Source organism: Coloeus monedula, assembly GCF_965178545.1.
Source record: "Coloeus monedula genome assembly, chromosome: 10".
NCBI lineage: Eukaryota > Metazoa > Chordata > Aves > Passeriformes > Corvidae > Coloeus > Coloeus monedula.
In genome coordinates, this window is record NC_138790.1 from 9,596,553 (window position 1) to 9,617,750 (window position 21,198).

Consider the following 21,198-nt stretch of genomic DNA (forward strand, 5'->3'; position numbering starts at 1 on the left):
CAGCACTTTGGGTCATGCTCAGGGTGCTCAGCAGGATAGCCCCTCTGGATTTCCATGGGCAAAGTTGTCTGCCTCGCACCCCTGCAGCTGAGTGAGGACATGCCTGTGTGTAAGAATGGAGAAGCTTGGTGGCAATGGGTTGGGTTGGCCTACAGCACATACCTCCTGACTCACAGACTCCACTTCTCCAGCCTCGGTATTATTCTTATTTATCTCTGTGCACATCAGGAATAACGACTCTGCAATCAGAAGGTGAAGGTGAGAATACAGTTAGCAAGATACTGAGAATACTAGTTGGTGCAGCAGTTTGCTTAATTTGCCTTTAGTTTTTCATGGCCTGCAGTCATTAATCCTGTTTTATGAAAGTCTCAGCTCCATGATTCAGTAGGGTTTCATTAATTGATTTCAGTAGTAAAAATACAGTAGCACCAGATTTGGGTGCTGGATGAAAGTAAGTTTGTATCTAAAAGGCCAGATGATTCTTGTAATTGGGAACAATTATGAGCTATGTGATGTGACATTTATAAATAATTTCAGTGAAGTGCTAGGGAGATTTTGGCAGGTAATACTGAACATTATTAATCATTCTTCTCATTCAGAAGTGAGCACAAATCCACTATAAACCCCATGCTACACCAGATATACCCGGTGATGTTTGTATGCTCACCAGTGTAAGCAAGTTTGGAACCTGGAGAAATTCCTGCCATGACCATTGCAAGTCCTGGGAAATTTCAGCATATCTGTGCTGCTGTCTCATACCTATCTCCAGAATATGTTTTCTATATTCTACTTGACTGAAATTGAATGCAAAACTTTGAAAGGACTCCTCACCGATAAATTTAAACTAAATCTTGCCCTTCAGATCTGTACTGAGAACAACTTTGTTGGCCTCTCAAGGAGCATTCTCTTTGCTCCTTAGGAAGTAGAAATGTGCTCCTTATTGGCCACAAATGGTAAGAACAAGAGAGATATGAAATTGAAATTATGATCATTCACTTTAAGAAGAACACATTCATGTTATAAATAGACGCCAGTGGTGAAAAGACTCTGGAGTGCAGCTGTGTTGAGTAAATGAACAGACTGCCCATCTAATCCGATTGTAATTTGTCTGGTATTTACAGTATGACTTAATCCTGTGGGATTACTGCCCTGAGCAAGAATCAGGTTTGTGTTCAGATATTGCAGAGATAGAAGACACTCTAAGATTTTCAGAAAACACATACAGGTCCAGCTTTATGTCTTGCAATTCTGTATTGAAATGATCCACCATAAAGAATCTAAACTGGGAGATTTGAACATGGCATTTCACCAGACTGCCACATTTACATGTCATGATTTACATGGTGATAGACAGGGGAGGCTGGGCTACTTGTCTGATATGTTAAAGAAACCGTGCTCCTACAAATCACCCTGGAAGCCTAAGGCACTCACACCATTCTGGTTGGTTTGTTTGAAGCAGTGGGAGAGCAAACACAGAGTGAGGCTAACTGGGACTGCCCCCTCAGGGTGATTTGTTCTCAGAATACAGAAAGGCTTCCAGAATCTAGAGGATAATAAGCACGAAAAAAAGAAAATATAGGACTCTTACAAAGTCATGCTAGGAATTAAAAATATTTACTCCTAAAATGTAAAATTATTCAGACCACATCTCAAGCAACTTTCTCATTGAACCTTCCAAGACTCTGCCCCCTGTGACTTGTCTAAAGTTCTCACTACCATATGCTAGTATGAAAGAAAAGCACAATACTAAATTTTATGTTCAGCTGAGTTGATTTGGAAAATATTTCAGCAATTACAGAGATAATTGTCTCATCTTTATGGTTACTGCAACTGATTTTGTGGAAATTTGGCATCTAAGTCCAAACTACAAATTTATTTGTTGGCTTTTAATTTGTGTCCTTTTTGAGTGGTTTTTTTTTTGGTTGGTTGGCTGGGGTTTTTTGTTTTGGTTTTGTTTTGATGAGGAGGTGGAACTGCACAAAAACGATTTCTGCTCAAAAGCTTTAGTGTAAAAGTAAAGCTGCCCTTTTAGCTTTTCTGTATTTTTTACTTCACTTTTCAGTCATTTTTCCATTTTTATCCCCCTCTATTTCTTTAGGGGTCATTTGCATTATTGAGAAATTGGGATAAATCAGTGATACTAGGGAGCCTCAGAGCCATGTCCTCTGAGGATATGATCTTTGATTGAAGCTCCAAACATTGCTGAACACACTCAGCATCCACTGGCTGCAGCTGTGATGTGCAAATCTGGATTTTATAAGCAGCTCACTTATTGTCCTGTTTTCTAAAAACCCTCTTGTATGCTGTTAACATCTTAAATATACATTACAGCACAGTTATGAAAGTGGGGAGAAAAGAACAAAGAAAAGTAAATTGTAAGGCCAAATCAGGCATGAAAAAAAGTTGGTGGAACATTATGGAAAAAAAAATGCAAAAAGATGGAGACAGCCCTACAGAAAACTGAAGAAAGGTGTAGAACAGGAAGAATGTGAAAGAGCAGAAAAGATAGATATTACTAATTGTCATTGACTGTTCCTTAATCCTTCCTGCTTTTGTGTGGGGTAATATGGCAGTGTGCCCTAACACTTGGCAGACCCCTATGAAATACAGTATTAGTCCTCAGAGGTCAGAGGGAAACTGTTTAAAGGGTACCAACACTGCCAGGTGTCCTTGGGCTGCTGAACTGTGCCCTTTTCTGATGCAGCTGGAAGGTGTTTAAGTATGGCCACTCAACCCAGCTGTGTGGAACCACACAGAGTCCCTTTGTTGTCACTGTGCACGCTGAGTGTCTGTGTTACCTGAGTCCTTCAGTGGAGAGGGCTTTATGGAGGGAGAGGAAAGAAATGGTCTTAAGATTTTCTGGAGCTGTATTTGCTGCTTCTGTCATTTCTGCACCATGGAAACACACTGTACTCCATGAGAAGCTAGCACTGGAGTCATGTGCCTGAAGACATCCCCACATCCTACAGCGCAGAAGAGAGGCTGCTGCGCATCTGCACTGCACTGGCTTTCAGGCTGTGTGTGGCTCCAAGGCTTTCTTTGTGAGATGGTCCTGTAAATCCTTGTCAGGACCAGCCTTTTTTTCTGTATATTGATTGTTTCCATTTGTTAAGGTTTCCATTGCCTCACAGTTTCCTGGGAACTTCATGCCAGTTTTGAGTGATTATTGCAAACATTCACCCTAATGAACTGCACAAGAGAGCAGTGACCTCAGCTGTGTGGGCACAAGGTGGGAGATCAAAACAAGTGATGCACAGCAGCTCAGGGGTATTTTTCCTAAGCAGCTCTGCAGGGCTTCAGAGCTGCTTTGGCTTTTGCCTACACAGAGTTTCACTCTTCAGCTTCTAGTCACATATAGGGAGGAAATTTGTGAGCGTGCTACTTTGAAAAATCAGTTATAGTGATTGAAAATTGGGATAATTAGTAACATTTCCTGTTCCTGGCTGGCACCCACTGAATTAAGAATCTAAACATATCAAATAGTGTGAGGAGAGGAGCTGAAGGAGCTCAGTTAAAAGAGAGCTCAGGCTGATTTCAGGCAGCTAGTATTGGATGTCCCATTCCTGTCAATGTTCAAGGCCAGATTGGATGGGGCCCTGAGCAACCTGATCTAGTAAATGACATCTCTGCCCATGGCAGGGAGGTTGAAACTAGATGATCTTTAAGGTCCCTTTTAACCTAGGCCATTCTATGTTTCTCAGTCAGCTTTGGGTTTCTTGTTAGATAGAACAGTGTGATGGAGAACAGAGTTTGCGAGATGCATCAAGTGAAAATTCATCCTACGTGGGCCCATTTAACCTCCATCTTCATGAATTAAGTCCAGAATGAGGGACATAGGGCAGGATTTCAGTTTATGTATTTCTAACAGAGTAAGAAGGGTGGGATTGGGATGGCATTGTGTGCATACCTTCTCATTTGTATACCTGCTCATCCTCTGGTGTTCTGAGGAGGAAAAGCTTGCCTGCAAGATGAGGCTGGCCATAAAACCCTTTATAGATATTTCATTAAATCCATTTCTCAACTTCTGCACAGCTGAGTCAGCATTAGAGACTAAAATTTGAATGCCTACTTTATTTATAACCTCTGGGTTAATTTTTTTCCCATACTTTCATCTAAAGGGATGTCAGCCTAATTCTCTGACCCTTTTCTGCATTGTAGCAATTGATTCTATGTAGTATGAATGTTATATTCAGTTTAATGAGACAGCAACAGCTTTTCAGAAATAATACTGCATAACTGAAGTTATTCCTGAACCTTTGAGCCAGAGGTGTACTGACTTCTCCATCACTGGAGAAGCATCCATTTCCCTAATATAAGATTTTGTAATCTGATGAGCTATGATATGTGTGGGATTAAATGAGGTGATCAATACAGGCACATCTCATTTAACAGTTCTGAAAGTAGATCTGAAAGCAAACACGCAGTGGGAGCAGGGGAAAGTGCCAGAGGAAAAGGTAAAGAAAACCTGAGCTTTGAAGAGAATGGCACTCATCCACTCCTGGAAGGATATGATTTTACCACAGTTAATTCCATTTAGTTAAACCCCAAGAGGGCTATGTTGCTGCATCTATTCTGATCTACAAAGACATCAGCAAGCCAAGGAGTTGCAGCATCAGAAATACTTCTTCAGGTGCTCACTTGTGAGTGCGTATTTGGGGCAAGAGCTGTGGACACCTGCATCCACAAAGGTCATGATCTTCCTGGCCTGCCAGGGTCACTTGGGCCTCTATAGCTCTGTCCTTCCCTAAGGGACAAGTCTCTTGGGGGCTGCGCCATGTTGTGGGACAGCACTGAAAATGCCTGAAGTATACACATAGGGATGACCACACGTGGTCAGCATCCTTCAGGAGCCAAATTTCTGGGAAAAAACAAGATTCACTTTGCAGTTCAGTGGTCTTGAGTGCTCCTTCAGCCATGCCTGCTATTGTCCTTCCTCAATAGTCCTTAGATCCCTAGAAAGGGAAGGTGTGCACTGGACTAAGTATTTTGGGCTGGATCAGCTAATCCAGCCAGCTGGAGACTCTTGTGAAAGCTAACATGTGTTCCCCAATTAGCAATCACAGATAATAATTGGAAAGAAAAATCATAATGTGTCAGTAAGGTCTTTCAGCTAAGCCCACAAAAGGCAGGAAAACATTTCACCTGGGCTTGTTTACTCTAAGGGGGAAGGAGTGAACTGCAAAGCAAAGGTACAAAGGGGAAATATGCAGAAGCACCCACAGCAGCCCTGTGGCACCTTGCACATCCCTGTGTGATAATTCCATGTCACAGCTCCACCACCACTGCCCCATTTTGCATTGCACTCCAGCAATTCCATCCTTTCTTGGCATCAGGGGTAATGTCAGGTTTAAGAACTTGTTTCCAATGGATAAATCAATGGACACCTGTTTCTTGATTGAAATGCATGCTATGTGTTTGTTGTCTTGCTGCTTTCACACAAAAGTGAGTATGGCCATTTTAAGGGCATTTAGTCGTTCAAGTCACCGATGGTGGGAGGTTCCTCCATTCTTAGAATGAAGGAATGTCTTTGTTAGATGCAGTTATTAAAACAGAAAACAAGCATTTTGAGATGATATGCAATACTTTTGCTAATTGGTACCATGGCATTGTCTCCCCTTCTAATTCAGCAATTTAGGCTCATCAGGAAATCAGGCCCTCCTGGGATTCTGAGGGTATGCAGAAGCATTCAAGAAGACATAATTTCATAAATAATTGCTCAGGTTTTTCTGGAAACAGCTGCTGTCTCTGATTGATGTATACAGATTTATTTATTCCTTCTGTTTATATTACTTGACTGCTTGATACAATTTCTTTTTCTGAAGAAGAAATAAACTTGTAAGGGGTAGAAAAGAAAAAGAGATAAAGCTATTCTCTCTCTGTTATATTTCAAGTAAAAGATGGTTTCAGGTAAAGAAATGGAAAAGACATCTTCTCTTTAGGTTTAATGTACAGTAAGATGTGAGATATCTGGAAGTTGTTAAAAATAGAGGGTGAAAAATGCCTTAAATTCACTTACTGGCACCCACTTCACTGTGTTGTAAACAAGCAAAGGAACATGTGCTGCACTTAAGGATGTGGATAATGATAATAGGTTCTCAGTTTTAAGTGCCATTGATTTTCCCCACTCCCCTGAACAGAGCTTTCTAAGCCAGAGAAATATCTTGACCTTTAGACCAAATCCTCAGCATTTATAAATCACCACTTTTTATTTGAAATAGGGAGAGGTACTCCAGTTTATACCATCTGTGTCTCTGGCTTCAAGAAAATAAATGTGTCCTTGGTGACTAGAACAGCTTGTATTCAAAATGGTGCAGTGATACAGCAGGATGCTGAATTTGAGAGTTTATTGCCTTTCTGTTTCAAGCAGGACCACACGATTTATGACCAATTTATGTGTGCTCAATCTTAATGGCAAGAAATGTTTAATCTAGTGATGTTTTCCAGAAGCATAGATTGGCTTCAACAAAACTGCTAAATACATTTTCTTAAAATTTCTCACTGTGTTTTTTTCAGGGGATGTGGTGTCAGTGTGGGGTATCAGGTCCTATTGTGAAAGAACTAAGGAAAAAATAAAAAAGGAGAATAGGAATGAAACTACTGTGATTTAATAGAATGGTGCAGGGTTATTTATGTAGCCTCCACTCAGGAAGTTGGCACAGACACACCGGATGAAGCTGGCTGGGCTGGCAATGCCAGTGGCTTGAGAGGACAAGCTGCCAGCTCTTTCAGAACTTCTCTTTATAACCAAGCACTGGACCTGGAAATGCATCTTTTTCTGAATTAAGAGTCAGATTTTCTTTGCATTAGGTTTCTAGCGCGTTTTTGTTGGTTAAGTCCTAAAGTAAAACTAGAGATAATTAGTAGGAAGGTCTGTGTTTATTTTTAAGAACAGTGTTCATAAAGCACTTTGAACCCCATTTGACATTTTCCACAGGCAAGTGCATAGAGATAGTATTTAAGTTTCTTTGCTTAACCACATCACAGAGACAGAGATCCCAGTGTTGGTTAGGAAAGGTTACAAAACCACCCAGACCACATCACCACCACCAAGGACTGTGAACTTTAGGATGGTGAAATACTATACAAGTTTCAGAGACATTCATAACAGTTTCCTCAAAATTAATTGTGAGAGAAAAAAAAAGTTTTGCAAACAAAACTTGTATTTTTTTCCTCAGTAACTGGAATATCTACATCATAGCTAGAGGAGCTGCTTGAGGTCACTGTTAAATTCTTTTGCACACCAGCTTATGATCTGAAAACCTATTCAATGATTTCTTGAGCTGCTGTTATTGCGTCTTTACAAGGGAAAAAGTTTAAATAAATGCCTTATCTGTTCTTACAGTGACACAGCTCTAGAATCTCTGTGATTTAAGAGAAGATGGTGGGAACTCTGTGGGGAGTAAAGGAAGGAACAAGGTTGATTCCCTCAGTTCCAAAAACGTCCAGTATTTCTGACTGCTTTTTCTCCTCTTTATATTTCTTAAAATGCTTTTACCTTACTGATCTGTGTAACAAACAATACTATCTTGGGCTAAGTGGTTTATAGATACATTTTTAAATTTATAAATACATTTTTAAAGAACACACTTTTTTGCACTAGTCATTTGATTACTGCCTGGACAAGCTCATTTCTTTAAACCCCGTCATTAAAGACCCAATCCAAATGTCCCTGAAGATATAGATAAGATATAGGATCCAATTATAAATTACTACAAGAGGGTCCTCTCCTTGTCTTAGGTTGCCATTCCCTGCAAAACCACTCTGTACTTTGGTTTCTAGAATGTTGTAGTGAATAATATAAACACTGAGTAATGAATGAACGCATGATATGCTGCACATTTCTGTCAGTGTATTATCTAATCTACCCATAGAGTCACCGAGGTTGGAAAAGACCTTCTGGATGAGGTTCAACCTTTGACCAAACACCACCTTGCAAAGCAAAGCATAGACTGTCATCTCCTGAACCCTTCTAGGGATGGTGACTCCATCACTGCTGTGGGCAGTCTGTTCCAATTCTTGATAACTCTCTCAGTGAAGAAGTTCTTCCTGATGTCCAACCTGAAGTTCTCCTGGTGCAGTTTGAGGCCATTTCCTCATTTACTCTCATTAGTTGCCTGGGAGAAGAGATAATATTCTGATAAAGAGTCTTAGGCTCTTAGTGGAGGAAAAGTAGATCTGCTTCCCCTGCAATTTTCTCTGCCTTCCAAGACTCTATCAGTAACAAGATAAATCAAAGTGTTGGAAGTAGTTTTATTTAGGTTATACATGTAAATGATTCAAATATCAAACTATGAAATTGCTGGGGTGTACAAACATGCTAGGTATAGATAAGGTGAAAAGTACAGGAACATTGAGGAAATAATTGTGAGGATAATCATGCATATTAAAAAATCAGGTTCCTTTACATTCAATTTTATGTGAAGGTTCACGTTCCTTTCACTCCTCTGAACAGAATTATCCATCCCTAATAATTATTTTACTGTTAAAACAGTAACATGCAATTAGCACTTTATCTGGCATTTAAGAAGGAGTATGGAAAACCATTGTTCTTGTAACTACTCATCTGAAAGAGAGAAACTGTGTGTTTAATTTTGCTGAAGATGGCAATTACTTTATTTTTGTGTGTGAATTTGAATTCATGATTCAAAAAGTACCTTCTTCTAGGAAATCTGTAGCTAATTTACTGCTCCAGCAATGTTTGTGTAATTTGTATGTAGTTTGTATGTGCTGTAACACAGACAGACAGCCTTGTGCCAGCCACAGTAGCTGCTCAGCCTACTTGTGAAGAAAATAATAGTAAGGCCTTGCAGGCACAGTCATCAGCCAGAGCTGTTACAAGACCATCTGCAATTCTACTTATTTCCTCAATATCGGAAGTCTGTGCTGGCATGGCTTCACAGTTGCTTTTCTAGCAAGAATAAAACCAGTTCACAAAATGAAACCTCTAACTAGAAAGTGGGGAGGGCCTAAAATAATTAATTCTGTCAAAATGCATAGAAAGCCAGAACGACATGAAGGTTTTATCCTGTAACAGAGAGCATTTACTTGCAGAGCAAAAATTGCCTGGGATCCTGACCCAGCTGGCTTGTCACAGAGGTTGCACAGCAGTATTAGTGTGTGTGTGCCTGGCTCTGTAAAACAGAGCAGAACTCAGATGAAGCCAGTGCTCAGGAAGTGTCAGGATTCCCTTTTGCAGGTAACGTGCTGCATAAAAGGAGAGCTGTGCAGTTGGCATGTGTGTTCTAATAATGAAAGGAAAATTTTCTAATTCATTAATGAAACCAATAAAGAGAAATGCATTTATAAAAATGGTTTTCATAAAGCTAGTTAAACCAGAGACAAAATATCCAGGAAAGAAAGCCATTTTCACTTCAACTTTGGTATTTTTATGTGCACATATGAAAGGGAGGGTTTCTGTCCCCAGTTTCCATAATCCATATCCTTCACTGTATCTTCATTTTCTGACTAATATTTACTACTGAATCTGGATAAAAATGTACACTTTAGAAAAAATTAAAGTGTTCAGATAATGGAAAAACCTTACGTTCAAACTCCTGAAATAGTTCAAAGGCTGTTTTCCAGCAGAAAACTTGACAAAAGAGTGTTGACAAGTTTAATATAGCCAGGACTTCTATGAAAGATTGATGTTTTTGAAGTGAAGCTTTGAAACATAAGGTCATGAACTTCCTACAAAAACATTTTTCTTGAAATTTCTCTATACTTCAGCTCTTTTGGCTCACTCTTGCCTTCTGATTTCTTGTCATACTGTGCTAGGATATGTGCAGGCCCCTCAAACCATCGTGTCTTCATCCAAAGATCAAGGGTATTTTAAGAACCTGAATAACAGAATGAGTGTGAGGTGGAATGAACAGGGCTGAGAAGGAAAGCCTTTAAGTAAGAGTAGGTACCATCCCTTCAAATCAAATGCCATGTAACAGTTGGGCCACCTTTTACAGCTACTGATTTCCACAGTTTCATTACAGGTTTCATTAACAGTGTTTTCTTTGGTCATTATGGAGTTTAGGGTGGGCATGGAAGTCCATGCTTGTGTGTAATGCATGTTGCTAATTAGTCCAAGGCTAATGGAGTGAAACCAAAGTTTCACAAGCCTGGCACACTCAGACTTTTCAAATTAGGCTTCTTCCTTCTCCTACTTAAATCCTATTTGCTGCAAACAGTTGTAGACCTTGTTCATACCCACTTATGAGTATGAAATATAAGTGCACACATTTGGTTTTTTAATTGAAAGCACAGCCTGGATTATCAGCAGATCGGGGTGCAGCTCCCCATGATCAGCTATTCCATACATTCATAGGAATCAGCATGGCTGGCTAGCCCCAGCTAATAACTGCTGGAAGGAAAACCCTTGCTCTGTTGAAGTCAATAACAAAATTCCCTTTGACTTGCTGTAATTAGGTTTTTGCCCAAAAAGGCACCGGAGGACACAGGTTTCTGTTGAGGTTTTTCTAAGTGCAAGTCACCAATTTCCAGCATTCCAAGCTCTGAAAGAAAAACGATAAAAAAGAAAAATGCAGTGAATGTCAGAGAATAAAGTGTTCTGCTTAATTATGTAATTGTGACTAGTCTGAATTAAGTATAAAACTTGTTAATAGAGTGCCAAGAATGCTGTTTGATGTAATGTTGAGAGTCCCAGGATACTGCTTTTATTTGCTTTAGTAGCATATCTGTACAGTGCATATCTTCCAGATGTGGCCTCTTCAGTCAGATGATGGGGCTGTGATGTGATTTGCAGCAGAATAGGCACACTTAAAAGATCAAGCACAGAGTAAATAATTAAGAAATAATGATGGCCCTGTTAGAAACAGGTGATTGTCATCACTTCTGTAATATATGCCAAAATATGGTCATCTTGGACCAATCATAGAATCACAGAATTAAGGTTGGAACAGACCTCTAAGATCATTAGTTACAACTGTCAGCCCAGCATGACCACCATGTTCACCACTAAACCGTGTCCTCAAGTGCCATATCCACACATTTTTTGAACACTTCCAGGGATGGAAAATGTCTCTCCTTACTCAATAGAAAAAAAACAGGTTTTCCTTTATTTCAATCAATATACAAGAGGATTTTTCCTCTTACCATAGGACATCAAGCAGTGTTGAATATGTCTTACAATGGTGAATTTTTAAAAACTCATGTTTTAAGGGACTAATGCTGCCAGACAAAGTTTATTGAAACTTAAAGAATTCTATTTTTTCAACCAGATCATAACTTTCATAATTTTCATTGAATATTTTTATTATAAAGCTTTGGTTGATAAATCTATGGTATAAATATTTTGGTATAAATCTATCCCTTCTTTTATTAGTTTTCAGTTAGTGGTATTGTGGCTTTTTCTTTTCCTGTCTTGTTTTCCTAACCAGGATTGCACACTTTTCAGGTTTGGGACAGCCACAGAAAATCAACCAAATGCATTTTTCTCAGTAATCTCTCTTCTCCCTTTGCTGTCTGTAGCAGGCAGATGTGATCTCCACTGGATTTCACCACATAAAACAGAAAAAAGCCCCATACTGCTCACAAAAACATGTGCTTCATGAACACCAAGAAGCAGTTCAGCCATTTCTTCCTAAATGTTAGATGGTTTCTGAGACTCTTTCAGGCTTTCTATTGATTTTACATGGAACTAGGTCAGATCTGCTTTTAATTGAACAAGCTGGCTGCTGCAACTCTCACTTAACTGTAAAAAAGGGGTATTAAAAATTGATATGCAAAGCAAACTTCTGCTTAATTAGCAAGCGGATGAAGTCAGAATAGACAAACCACTATAGTTAATAAAAATGAGGATATGGGTTTCACTGACAGTATGATATGCTCTTTGTTTTTTGTTTTTTGGTCTTTTTTTAAACACTAAGCATCATCCATGTTTCTTGCATGTGGTTTTAATAGCTGGTTATTTTTCTTTGGGAGAGGTTGGGATAAATTTACTACTGTGCAAATCAGACAAAGCACCACACATCAGGAAGTCCATTAAGAGGCGGCTCTAATTCTTAAATGTGTAATAAAGGTAAATAAAAAGCCCTGGGGTGCAGAAAGAAGAAACTCTGCAATTCTCTGAAAGGCTCAGTAGGAAAGGCTCTACATGCAGTGCCTGTGGAAGTGCTCAGTCAGACGGGCACAGGCTGCCGTGGTGCCAGCAGTGGCAGAAGGGACACTGGTGGGGCTGTGCCTGCCGCACGTCTCAGGTTGCTCTGACCATCAAACACACGTGCTGGCTGCAGTCTAATCCTGCATCTGCACCCGTCCAGGTGTGCGCTTGGGGTGCTCTGTGCTCCTGCTCCCTCAGCCAGGGCCACGCCCACCTTGCGGCCGGACGAGGTGAGGTCTGGTATGTCGAGGCTGGAGGAGATCGGGAGCTCTGGCTCACATCTGAACCCCATCCCAAATGACTTTGCTTTGCACCTGAATGGGAATACTGAATTTTAGACCATTTGCTTCCCCCAGTATAATTCCGCCTAGAGTGATATATTATTTATTTAGGTTTATAACAAACACAAAGAAAAAAAATGAATAAATTAATAATGTATGGATTAGCTTATACATTTCAGCTCACAGCTGAGAGAGATGGCAGAGAGCAATCCTCGATTTAAGTTCCTTAAGACAATTGCTTTCTTTCTTTCCCCAAAACCCCAAGCAGTAATAAAGGTTCTGCTGTTTACCACTTAGCATGGCACTAAGAAGCCACCTGGACCTGAAATTAATTTGTGTTTAAGAGCAGAGTGGCAGACTGGCCGCAGAGTTATACTCATTTGAATGATAGCTTTTTAGGTAAGATGTTTCTGTAGCTGTAATTTCAGTTTTCTTAGGTCCAAGTTACAACGGGCTCCATTTTTTTCTCACTTCCCTCAGCACTTCTAGGTTTCCTAGTGCCACAGCTCATGTGCCAGCCTTACCTAGTGCACAGCTATTAGGGGACCTTTCCTAGAGGGGAGATTGTACATGCCAGTTACTTGTAAAATATGTACTTTATAAGAGATTTTAACCATCTTATACTTTAAATGGAAAAGTCTGAGATTCAGGTGAAATAAATAAGAAAAATGCATATCTTTAAATATTGAAATACAATGACAGCTGGAAGTGCTTGAAACATTTGAGTGCCTTCCTTTATGGCAGTTTAACCAACTGTGTCCATAAATATTTAAAGCAGTGAATTATTTCTTGAAATTTACATTTTTATGTACCATTTTGGTGGAAGAAGTATTGAACAATAAAGATGCTTTCCATAATAATTTCAGCTTTTCAAAAAGTAGCACTTGACAGTGAAAAGACTTTCTGTTGGCCACCGTAAGATTCAGTGAGCTCCCAGCATAATTTCTTAACTCCAAAGGAAGGTTTTTAACAGCACAAGATAACCTAGATCCAACCTTTGTTTCTGCACTTCCCAAATAAACAAAAAAGAGTTGTGCAGCAGCTACTGTTACCTTTCAGCCGTGTGTGTGCATACATAGATGTGTCTGTCTGATAAGAGTTCCTGTTTTCAGTATGGGATCAATAGGGATAAAGTGGCCATTTAAATCCTGCTGTAGCTTTTATAAAGGGTTACTCTGTGTAAAATATCCTGGTTTACTTTTCAATGGATGATAAGATCCCCACCCCACAGGTAACCACAGCCAGCAGCTACAGGCATCTTCTGCTCTCTGTCAATGCCTTGTGCCAGGCTGCAGGAGCCAAAACGTGGAGCAGGGAATGTGCTCTTATGAGACAATAATTTGTGCCACTGAGCTTGCTCTGTGGAGCTACATTTGCGGCAGGGAGTAGTTGACAAGATAAAAACATCCAAGTGGCTGGGACAGTCAACAAATATGCCAGTGATGGGCTGAGACCTGGAGAAGGAGCATTCTGCATTTCTGGAGCTGTCCTGGGCACACTGGAACTGAAGTGCTCTTTCAGTCAACCGAGAAGTAGCAGAGTGATTTTTAATGTTTGTTTTTAAATTGAGTTTGATTCCCATTGTCATTTATTAAAGAAGCTGAAATTATTCTAAAATCCTCCCCAAAATATTTGAGTAAAATGGAGGCAATAATTTTCTTTTTCATTGTTTCTGTATTCACAAGTGAGCTGGAAATTAATATTACGGAAAACTACATAAAACACTGACATGTTGTTTTCTGTGTATCAGTGTTACTGATAGTGATCACCAAATAATAATGATTCAGGCTCTGTGATGGGTTACATGACATTATAATCTGATTCAATCTGCTTTTCATTTTTAGGATATATTACTTTTCAGATAAACTGTGAACTGAAAATCCCCCAAGAAAGGATAGTGGAATGTAAATTTACAAAGTCTAGACAGCCAGCTGAAAACTGATTTTCTACACCTTATAAAGAACTAGACTATAAACCAAATCTTTATTTAGTCTGAATATTTCCACAGTTTCCAGCTGGTTGCAGAGAACTGCTGTGCTTTGATTCGGCTGACAATAAAACTGAGAATGCATAAATCATTTTTATCAGGCAACAAGTACAAATGTTTCTCTGTTAAGTAAACTGAAGTAGACAAATCCTTAGCTCCACACTCAGCCAGAGCATTTCCACTGTGACAAGGGCTGACTGCATGTGTGTGAAATTTCAAGGGGTGGTGTTCAAGTAGTGTCAACGAGGCACACACAGAGAAGGTTTTCACTAAGGTAATCACAGCATTTCCAGGAGCAGCTGGATGACATAGTAAATTAACTCTATTGAATGCTGCATTAATTTGGTTGGGCACTTGCAGGGTCCAATTCTGACTTTTTGAAAACACATCCTAGTCTTTTGGCTTTCTCTTCATTTTGCTGTAAAGAATAAACTGCAATCTAGACACCATCCTGTACTAGTGGGAAAAAGGACTGCATGCATTTCCAAAGAATTTTGAAACTTTATTTATATCTTTTCCCAGATAAGTAGTATCTTAAAGAAGTGAATGTTATTGGTGTGAAGAAAAAAATCACATATGATTGCATGCATCTGTTATGTGAAAAAGTACATCAGTATTTTTGATAGCTCCATGCTGTCAACCGAAACAGTTCAAATCCTGGTAATAATTTGGGCTCTCCCTCTCTTTGCACAGCTCTTTGTATTAGCAGGTCTCTCTGTGCAGTCACAGACAGATCTGTGTCACAGACATCTCATAGCAAAGGTCCCTGAAAGGCAGATGTCATGTTATATTGATACAGACTGTTATTCAACCTTGTACCCTGCTGGGGTTACCAGCTAGGAAAAACAAACACTTTGGATTTTCATTGCAGTGTCTTTTTGCATATACTAAAGTAGGTAAGTGACCTAGAAGTTCATGGAAGAGGTTTGAGTTTTGAAGGTCTTTGTCACATAAAATGTCACTGAATCCTATTTATGACTTACAGCCCGGAGTTGTTTGATCATTTTCTCATGGAGTGTTACTACTTGAAGGCTGTGGTAAGATATCCTTAACATTAAATTTTGCTATTAACCAATAGTAATTCACAAAATAAACTAATGATTACATCTTGTACTGCATATCCAGTTAGATATTTTTACATATTTCCTGTATGATGTTTCATTGAGGAAACCCCAGGCTGTCTGTGTTGTTACTCATTAAGTTCATCTGCAGATGGGAATGTCAAAGAACCCAAAACAATATGAGATTTTGTCACTGTTGTGCATAGGTGGGGTCTCTACCTACCACTGATGTCTGACAGTGCACCTTCCACTGTTTGCTGTTCTGCTGGTGACAGTCTGTGGGGTATTGAGCCACAAGCAAATCAAAGGGATTTGTATCATCTGAGTGATGATCCCTGTTGAACAGTCCCAGTTCCGGGCCATGAGAGGATGTGGCCGCTCAGACTGTCAGTCCTGCTCAGCCAGGCCCCCACCATCCAGCATGGGTCCCTCAGGGAGCTGCTGTCACCTCCAGCCTCTGAATGGCTCCTCGTGTTTTCTCTGTGCTTGGCTCTCTCAAACCTTCTAAAGTCCCTTGAAGCCACTAAAAGTTTTTGAGATAGAGCTCAAGGGAAGATTTTTATCTCTATCAAATGTGGATTCCAAGACTGTAGATACATACAGAAATTAAGGTACATCAGGGGGATTGATTATTAAACCTGTGTGACTAGAACTGAGAGTATCATGTAAGCATCTCTTTGGATTTGAGACATAAAATTCCAAACTGAGAACTGAATTTTTTTCAAAAGGAGGTAAGCAGCAGTTTGAATAACTGATCAGCACTGTAATTAGCTCTTACAACTAAGGAGCAAATTTCTTCTGTATCTAGTTTTCCATGTGAATTTTTCACAGCTACAGATGGAAAAGAGAAGGAATGAATTCTTTCTCCATGCGTTGCTCAACCTGCAAGAAAAGAAATTAGGGTCTTGAGAAAAGAACAGAAAGTCATCAGCCATGAAGAAAGCAGACATCTCTGCTTCACTTGAAAAAATCATTCAACTGTGTTTTGAATGGCTCCTCTTTTCATTGACTTGTGGTGTTGCAAGCAGAAAGTAATTTTCTGACTCCAAGGATTTTCCAGCCAAGTGCAATTTCATTCCCTGCGTTATGGTGCTGGGCACACCCAAAATGGATTTGTGCTCTTTTGTTTTGTGGATTGTGTGCTTTTATTAGAGCTTATGAGAACTACAGATATGTTGCTTGCACAATATTGCCTTAGGAGAGAGCTTCCTTAGAAAGTGCCTGAAGAAGAACTTGCTCCCAATGAAATAACAGCTGAAAAGATTTCAAGTATTTCTATAAATTCTTAATAAACTACAATTTGGTAGGAAGCTATTTTCAAAATTATTTTCCTGGCATATAAAAATTGTAACAGAAAAGTTACATTTTATCCATCTGCTGCATGGTGTATGGTTTTAATAATTAAAAAAGTGTATTGAAACCTATGTAAACTACAGGGTTTTGGCCTAGATGGTAAAACCATGCTATAAATTGCTCTTAAAGGATTTGTGATTGATATGTATGGAGTATTTTTCAAAAGATTATTGCATGATGTGGATGATTAGCAGTCACTCTATAACAAAATGTGCACTTGTGTATTTTGTAGAACCACTAGATGAGCTGAAGATCAGAAGTCACAGCACTGAACCACTACCAAAGCTGGAAAACAAAGAGAGAGGACATCATGGAACAGCTTCCTCTAGGGAGCCAGGGAAAGCTCAGGAATGGGATGGAACGCCAGGCCCCCCTGTGGTGTCCAGCAGGCTGGGGAGATCCTCTGTCAGCCCAACCATGCTGGCTGGAGGCAACAGCTCAGGTATGTCAAGTAGCAGAGCAGGGAAGATCTAATGAATCTCCTGTGAGATGAAGAATCTCTAAAGATACACAGATGTGGGTAAGCATCCAGATTCTTGGAAGATGTTAGACTTCCAAATACCTTCTAGAATTGTCCCTGCCCGTTGACTGCTGCACTGATAGGCCTTGTGTGTCTGCTTATGCTCTGTGCTGGAACAGCTGGGAAGGTGGCACGGAGTAGGAGTATGCAAACATGCTGGTCATCTGCCTTAAAAGAAGTAAAGAATTCCACCTGACATTGAAAAGGGACACTGTGGCAAAGAGACCCCCAGGATGGCACCTCAGAAAGAAGTTCATAAATTCAGATATCACCTAAAGTAACAGAAATACACTGTGCAAGAGCAAGGCTGCCTTACTGAGGGGCACAGTGACAGGACACAGGCAGCCTTTGCTTTTTGCTTGTACAGAAATTTCTAGAAAAGTGACTATGGATTTCAGAAGTCTCAGATTCACACCTGTTCATTTTACTAATCAAAAATGTTTACATATTAAATAGTAAATTGCCATAAACCATGGCATTATAATGCAGTCTTGTTTATAAATTGACTAAGACAAACAGAACTAATAAATGAATAGACATCCATAAAGAGATATCTATGGCCCTTGCATGAATACTGTATGGGTACTTTTGAGATTTGACAGCTCTCATAAAAGAGTAACTTCATGGCATATTATTTGGACTATGAAAAATACCCCCTTTAAGGACAGTTGCCATATCTAGTACTGAAGCCTCATGGTCAACGTTCAGTAAGAGCACGAACGAGCAACTCAGACAAGAAATCATTCCTGCATGAGAGATCTGGGCAGTGAGTGCCAGCAATGACTACTTAAACTGCTGAGCAAGCAGAGATGCTCACGCCTCACCCAGAACATCGCTGTGTGATAATGGGACTCACATTATCCCTGAATTGCTGAAAATGACACCTGAAACTCAGTGTATAAGTTGACGAGTCTGCTGGTGTGACATGTCATTTGCAGCAATCATGTAGTCCAGCTTTTCTTGCTACAGACCCCCCAAACAGTCCTTCTTGGTGCAGTGAATTTTCTGCAAATCTTACGACTCTAGCACAGGTTTTTTGTGTGTTACTGCCATTTGCTTACTTGTCTGTTCTCACAAAGCTTCCTGGAAGGTGGGAATTTTCCAGATTAGCTCATAGCTTTTGGTAAAAATTCTGTTCCCAGTGTATTAGAGCATCATCTGTGCTAATGCAGGTAAAAGGATGGGTTTAAAGCTACCACATCAAAGTATTGGGACATCCGATAATTAGACCAAAGGTGTGTATGTCTTCAATTCTGCAAGATGACACTATGGAGCAGAGTAGTAAAGAAGTTAAAATTAAAGAGTAAGCTCTTAGCAAAATATAAAACTGCTGTCCAATGTTTCTGCAGCAGTTTTATTTCAAAGAGTTGGTTGATCTCCAAAAGCAGACAAAACATGTTGGCCTCAATCTCCATTTGGCATCAGCAAACTGTAATAGTTGTTGAATCATGCCTTGATTTAGTTAACTGTGACTTTGCCTTACATTGCTAGGACTGTCAAAGAAAAATTTTATTTTCTTGGCTGAATTTTGACTCCTTTCTATGATTAAAATCTGAGAGCTGATTAAGACTTTTCTTTCCCTGCAGATTTACGATATTTTATTTGATGAATATTGTCTCTCATCTGCCCTGAATATTTTTTCCCCTGTCTCTTGCTGTTGCCTGAGCAACATGTTTTACCTTTATTCGGTGGGGCACTGCATTGAGAATGCTGTACACAGTTCACCTCAATGAACTTGTACATGAACTGTAACAGCTCGTTCTCTGCAATTAAATTAGAACTGTAACAGAATGCAAGAAGAGAGATTTAATACTTTCGTATGAATACAAATGGTTTCTGGAGTCAAGGAGATAAAGTAATTCTGTGCTAGTAATCAGAACTTAGATTTACCACAGGACCAAATAAAATCAAGGCAGTCCCCAGTACAGTTGTCACTGCTGTTGCTCTCTCTTTGCAACATTGTAGATAACAGAAAAAAAGGCTACTTTTTTTTTGTGCAGACATGTCCTTGGAACACCACAGTTTGGTACCTGCCTCCTATTTCACACTGGTACAGGCATTTATTAGGACAACATTGGAATAAAATTTTTAAAAAGGGATTGAATTGCTATGCTGTGAAAGAGAAAGGGTGTGAACGGACTTCCCACATGTGCTCATCAGGCAGCTGTGCTCCAGCACAGATGAGCTGGGAATTGGGGTGGCCTGAGCAAAATCCTCAGTGAGAATACTGATTTTTGGTGGGTTCTCCCCAACTCTGAAATTGCTAGTGAGAGGGAGAATGAGCCATCTCCAAACAGAATCTTGAACTTTCTGTCCATTTTGTTCCAAGAGACTGGACTGTCAGCTGCACACAGCTATCACTGTCTCTAATGCCTGATTGCTCTGTGACAGAATTTGTAAAGGGCGCTTTCTGTTTCTTGGCATCCTATAATTTCTTATGGGGCATGGTGACTTTTAGGAAAGTCAGTGCAATTGTAATGAACTGCCAAACACAATCAGTAACACAGAATCTGTATAACTTCACTCCAGGAGACTTGAAGAGTATTTTCTGGAATGTTGCTGATTTTTTCCTAACTGCAACAAAGAAGCATTTTGCATTGCCACCTGCTGCTGAAGACAGGCACTGCCCTGCCTTTAAAAATCTCAGATGCTCTATTGTGTCCTGGTTTTGAATCACCACCAGCTTGTCACTCAGCCAGCCATAAGTATTCCACCTGAAAATGTTGTATATAAGCAGGAAGGGAGTAAATGCTCACCCTTCACTGGAATTACTGGCCATCGTTGTTGATTTCCAAAAGTAATGAATATTTTAAGTTCATCTCTTTGGGAATAGGGCAAAGCCTGGGAAGCCCAGAGTGCAAGGTGTATCCATTGGTGTAAGAAGGGAATAGCAGCAAAATACGAGTTCATGCCAGCCAGGTCTGCTTCACACAAAGACAACTCAGTACTCCTACCAACCTGCATTTTCTCCTCACAGGCAGTATCACTGTACTCCTAAATCCGCAAGGATTCTCCAAATGAAGGCAACTTAATGCTGGGGTTTTATGTAACTGCCCAGTGAGGCCCAGACCTTGCCCGCACTGGTCATTCATGTTTTCTGCACACAAGCTCTTCCTAAGCAGTACCTGTCACTTAAAATAAAATGAGCAGTACTGGGATCTGCACATTGAGGGCATCCTGCCAATGCTCATAATCCTGGTGTGTGACCTTCCTGGATGTGGGATTACACAGATTTTGACTGGAGTAAAAATATTGCCTGGGTGTAAGAAAAACACACACAAAAAACCTGAACAAAGATACATAACATTTACTTGTATTTCAAAGATGCCAGGAAACACCAAACAGACACAGCCAAATCCTATGACAAAAGTTTTACAAAGAAAATAAACACTCATATTTCAGGACACACAGTATATTCCACTAACAGATTTTCCCTTTGGGCAAAGTATCCCTAAACCTAAATAGAGGGTTCCTTTCAGATGTGGTTTTACTCACTACCTGACTTGATTTTGAGATTTGCTAAACTTCTGACCTTTGATATCTGGTAACGCTGAGTTCCGCAGGTTCAGTGCTGCCTTTGTGAAAACTGTTCAGTTTGATGTGCTGCTGTGATATTTTAGTACTAATTGGCTTCTGCCAATAGTAAAGTACTAAATACTTTTTTTTTTAGGTAACGGAATACTATGTAGTTTATCCCATCTTAATGCTTCATAATTTCAAGTTATATTTCAGCTTACTCATCTCTTTTTAGCCCAGTATGAACATACTTGGTATGATGTATTTTTCCAGCATGCATGCTTTCTTTTTCTTCTTTTTCTTCTATTTTTTTCTTTTTTTTATGTGATTGCTCTCAGCCTGTCACATTGCCTTGTTTAATTCAAAACGCA

General features: G+C 39.7%; 1 protein-coding gene across 1 annotated transcript in view; it reads left to right on the forward strand.

The window, feature by feature from the left end:
• The window catches only part of NYAP2 (neuronal tyrosine-phosphorylated phosphoinositide-3-kinase adaptor 2), a gene marked incomplete at its 3' end in the record, with an annotated part of 125,402 nt that overhangs the window by 76,016 nt on the left and 28,188 nt on the right, over positions 1-21,198 (forward strand). Inside the window, exon 4 of the mRNA XM_082287979.1 lies at positions 17,024-17,233. Coding sequence (XP_082144105.1) covers positions 17,024-17,233 — 210 coding nt within the window. The remainder of the gene's footprint in view (positions 1-17,023; positions 17,234-21,198) is intronic.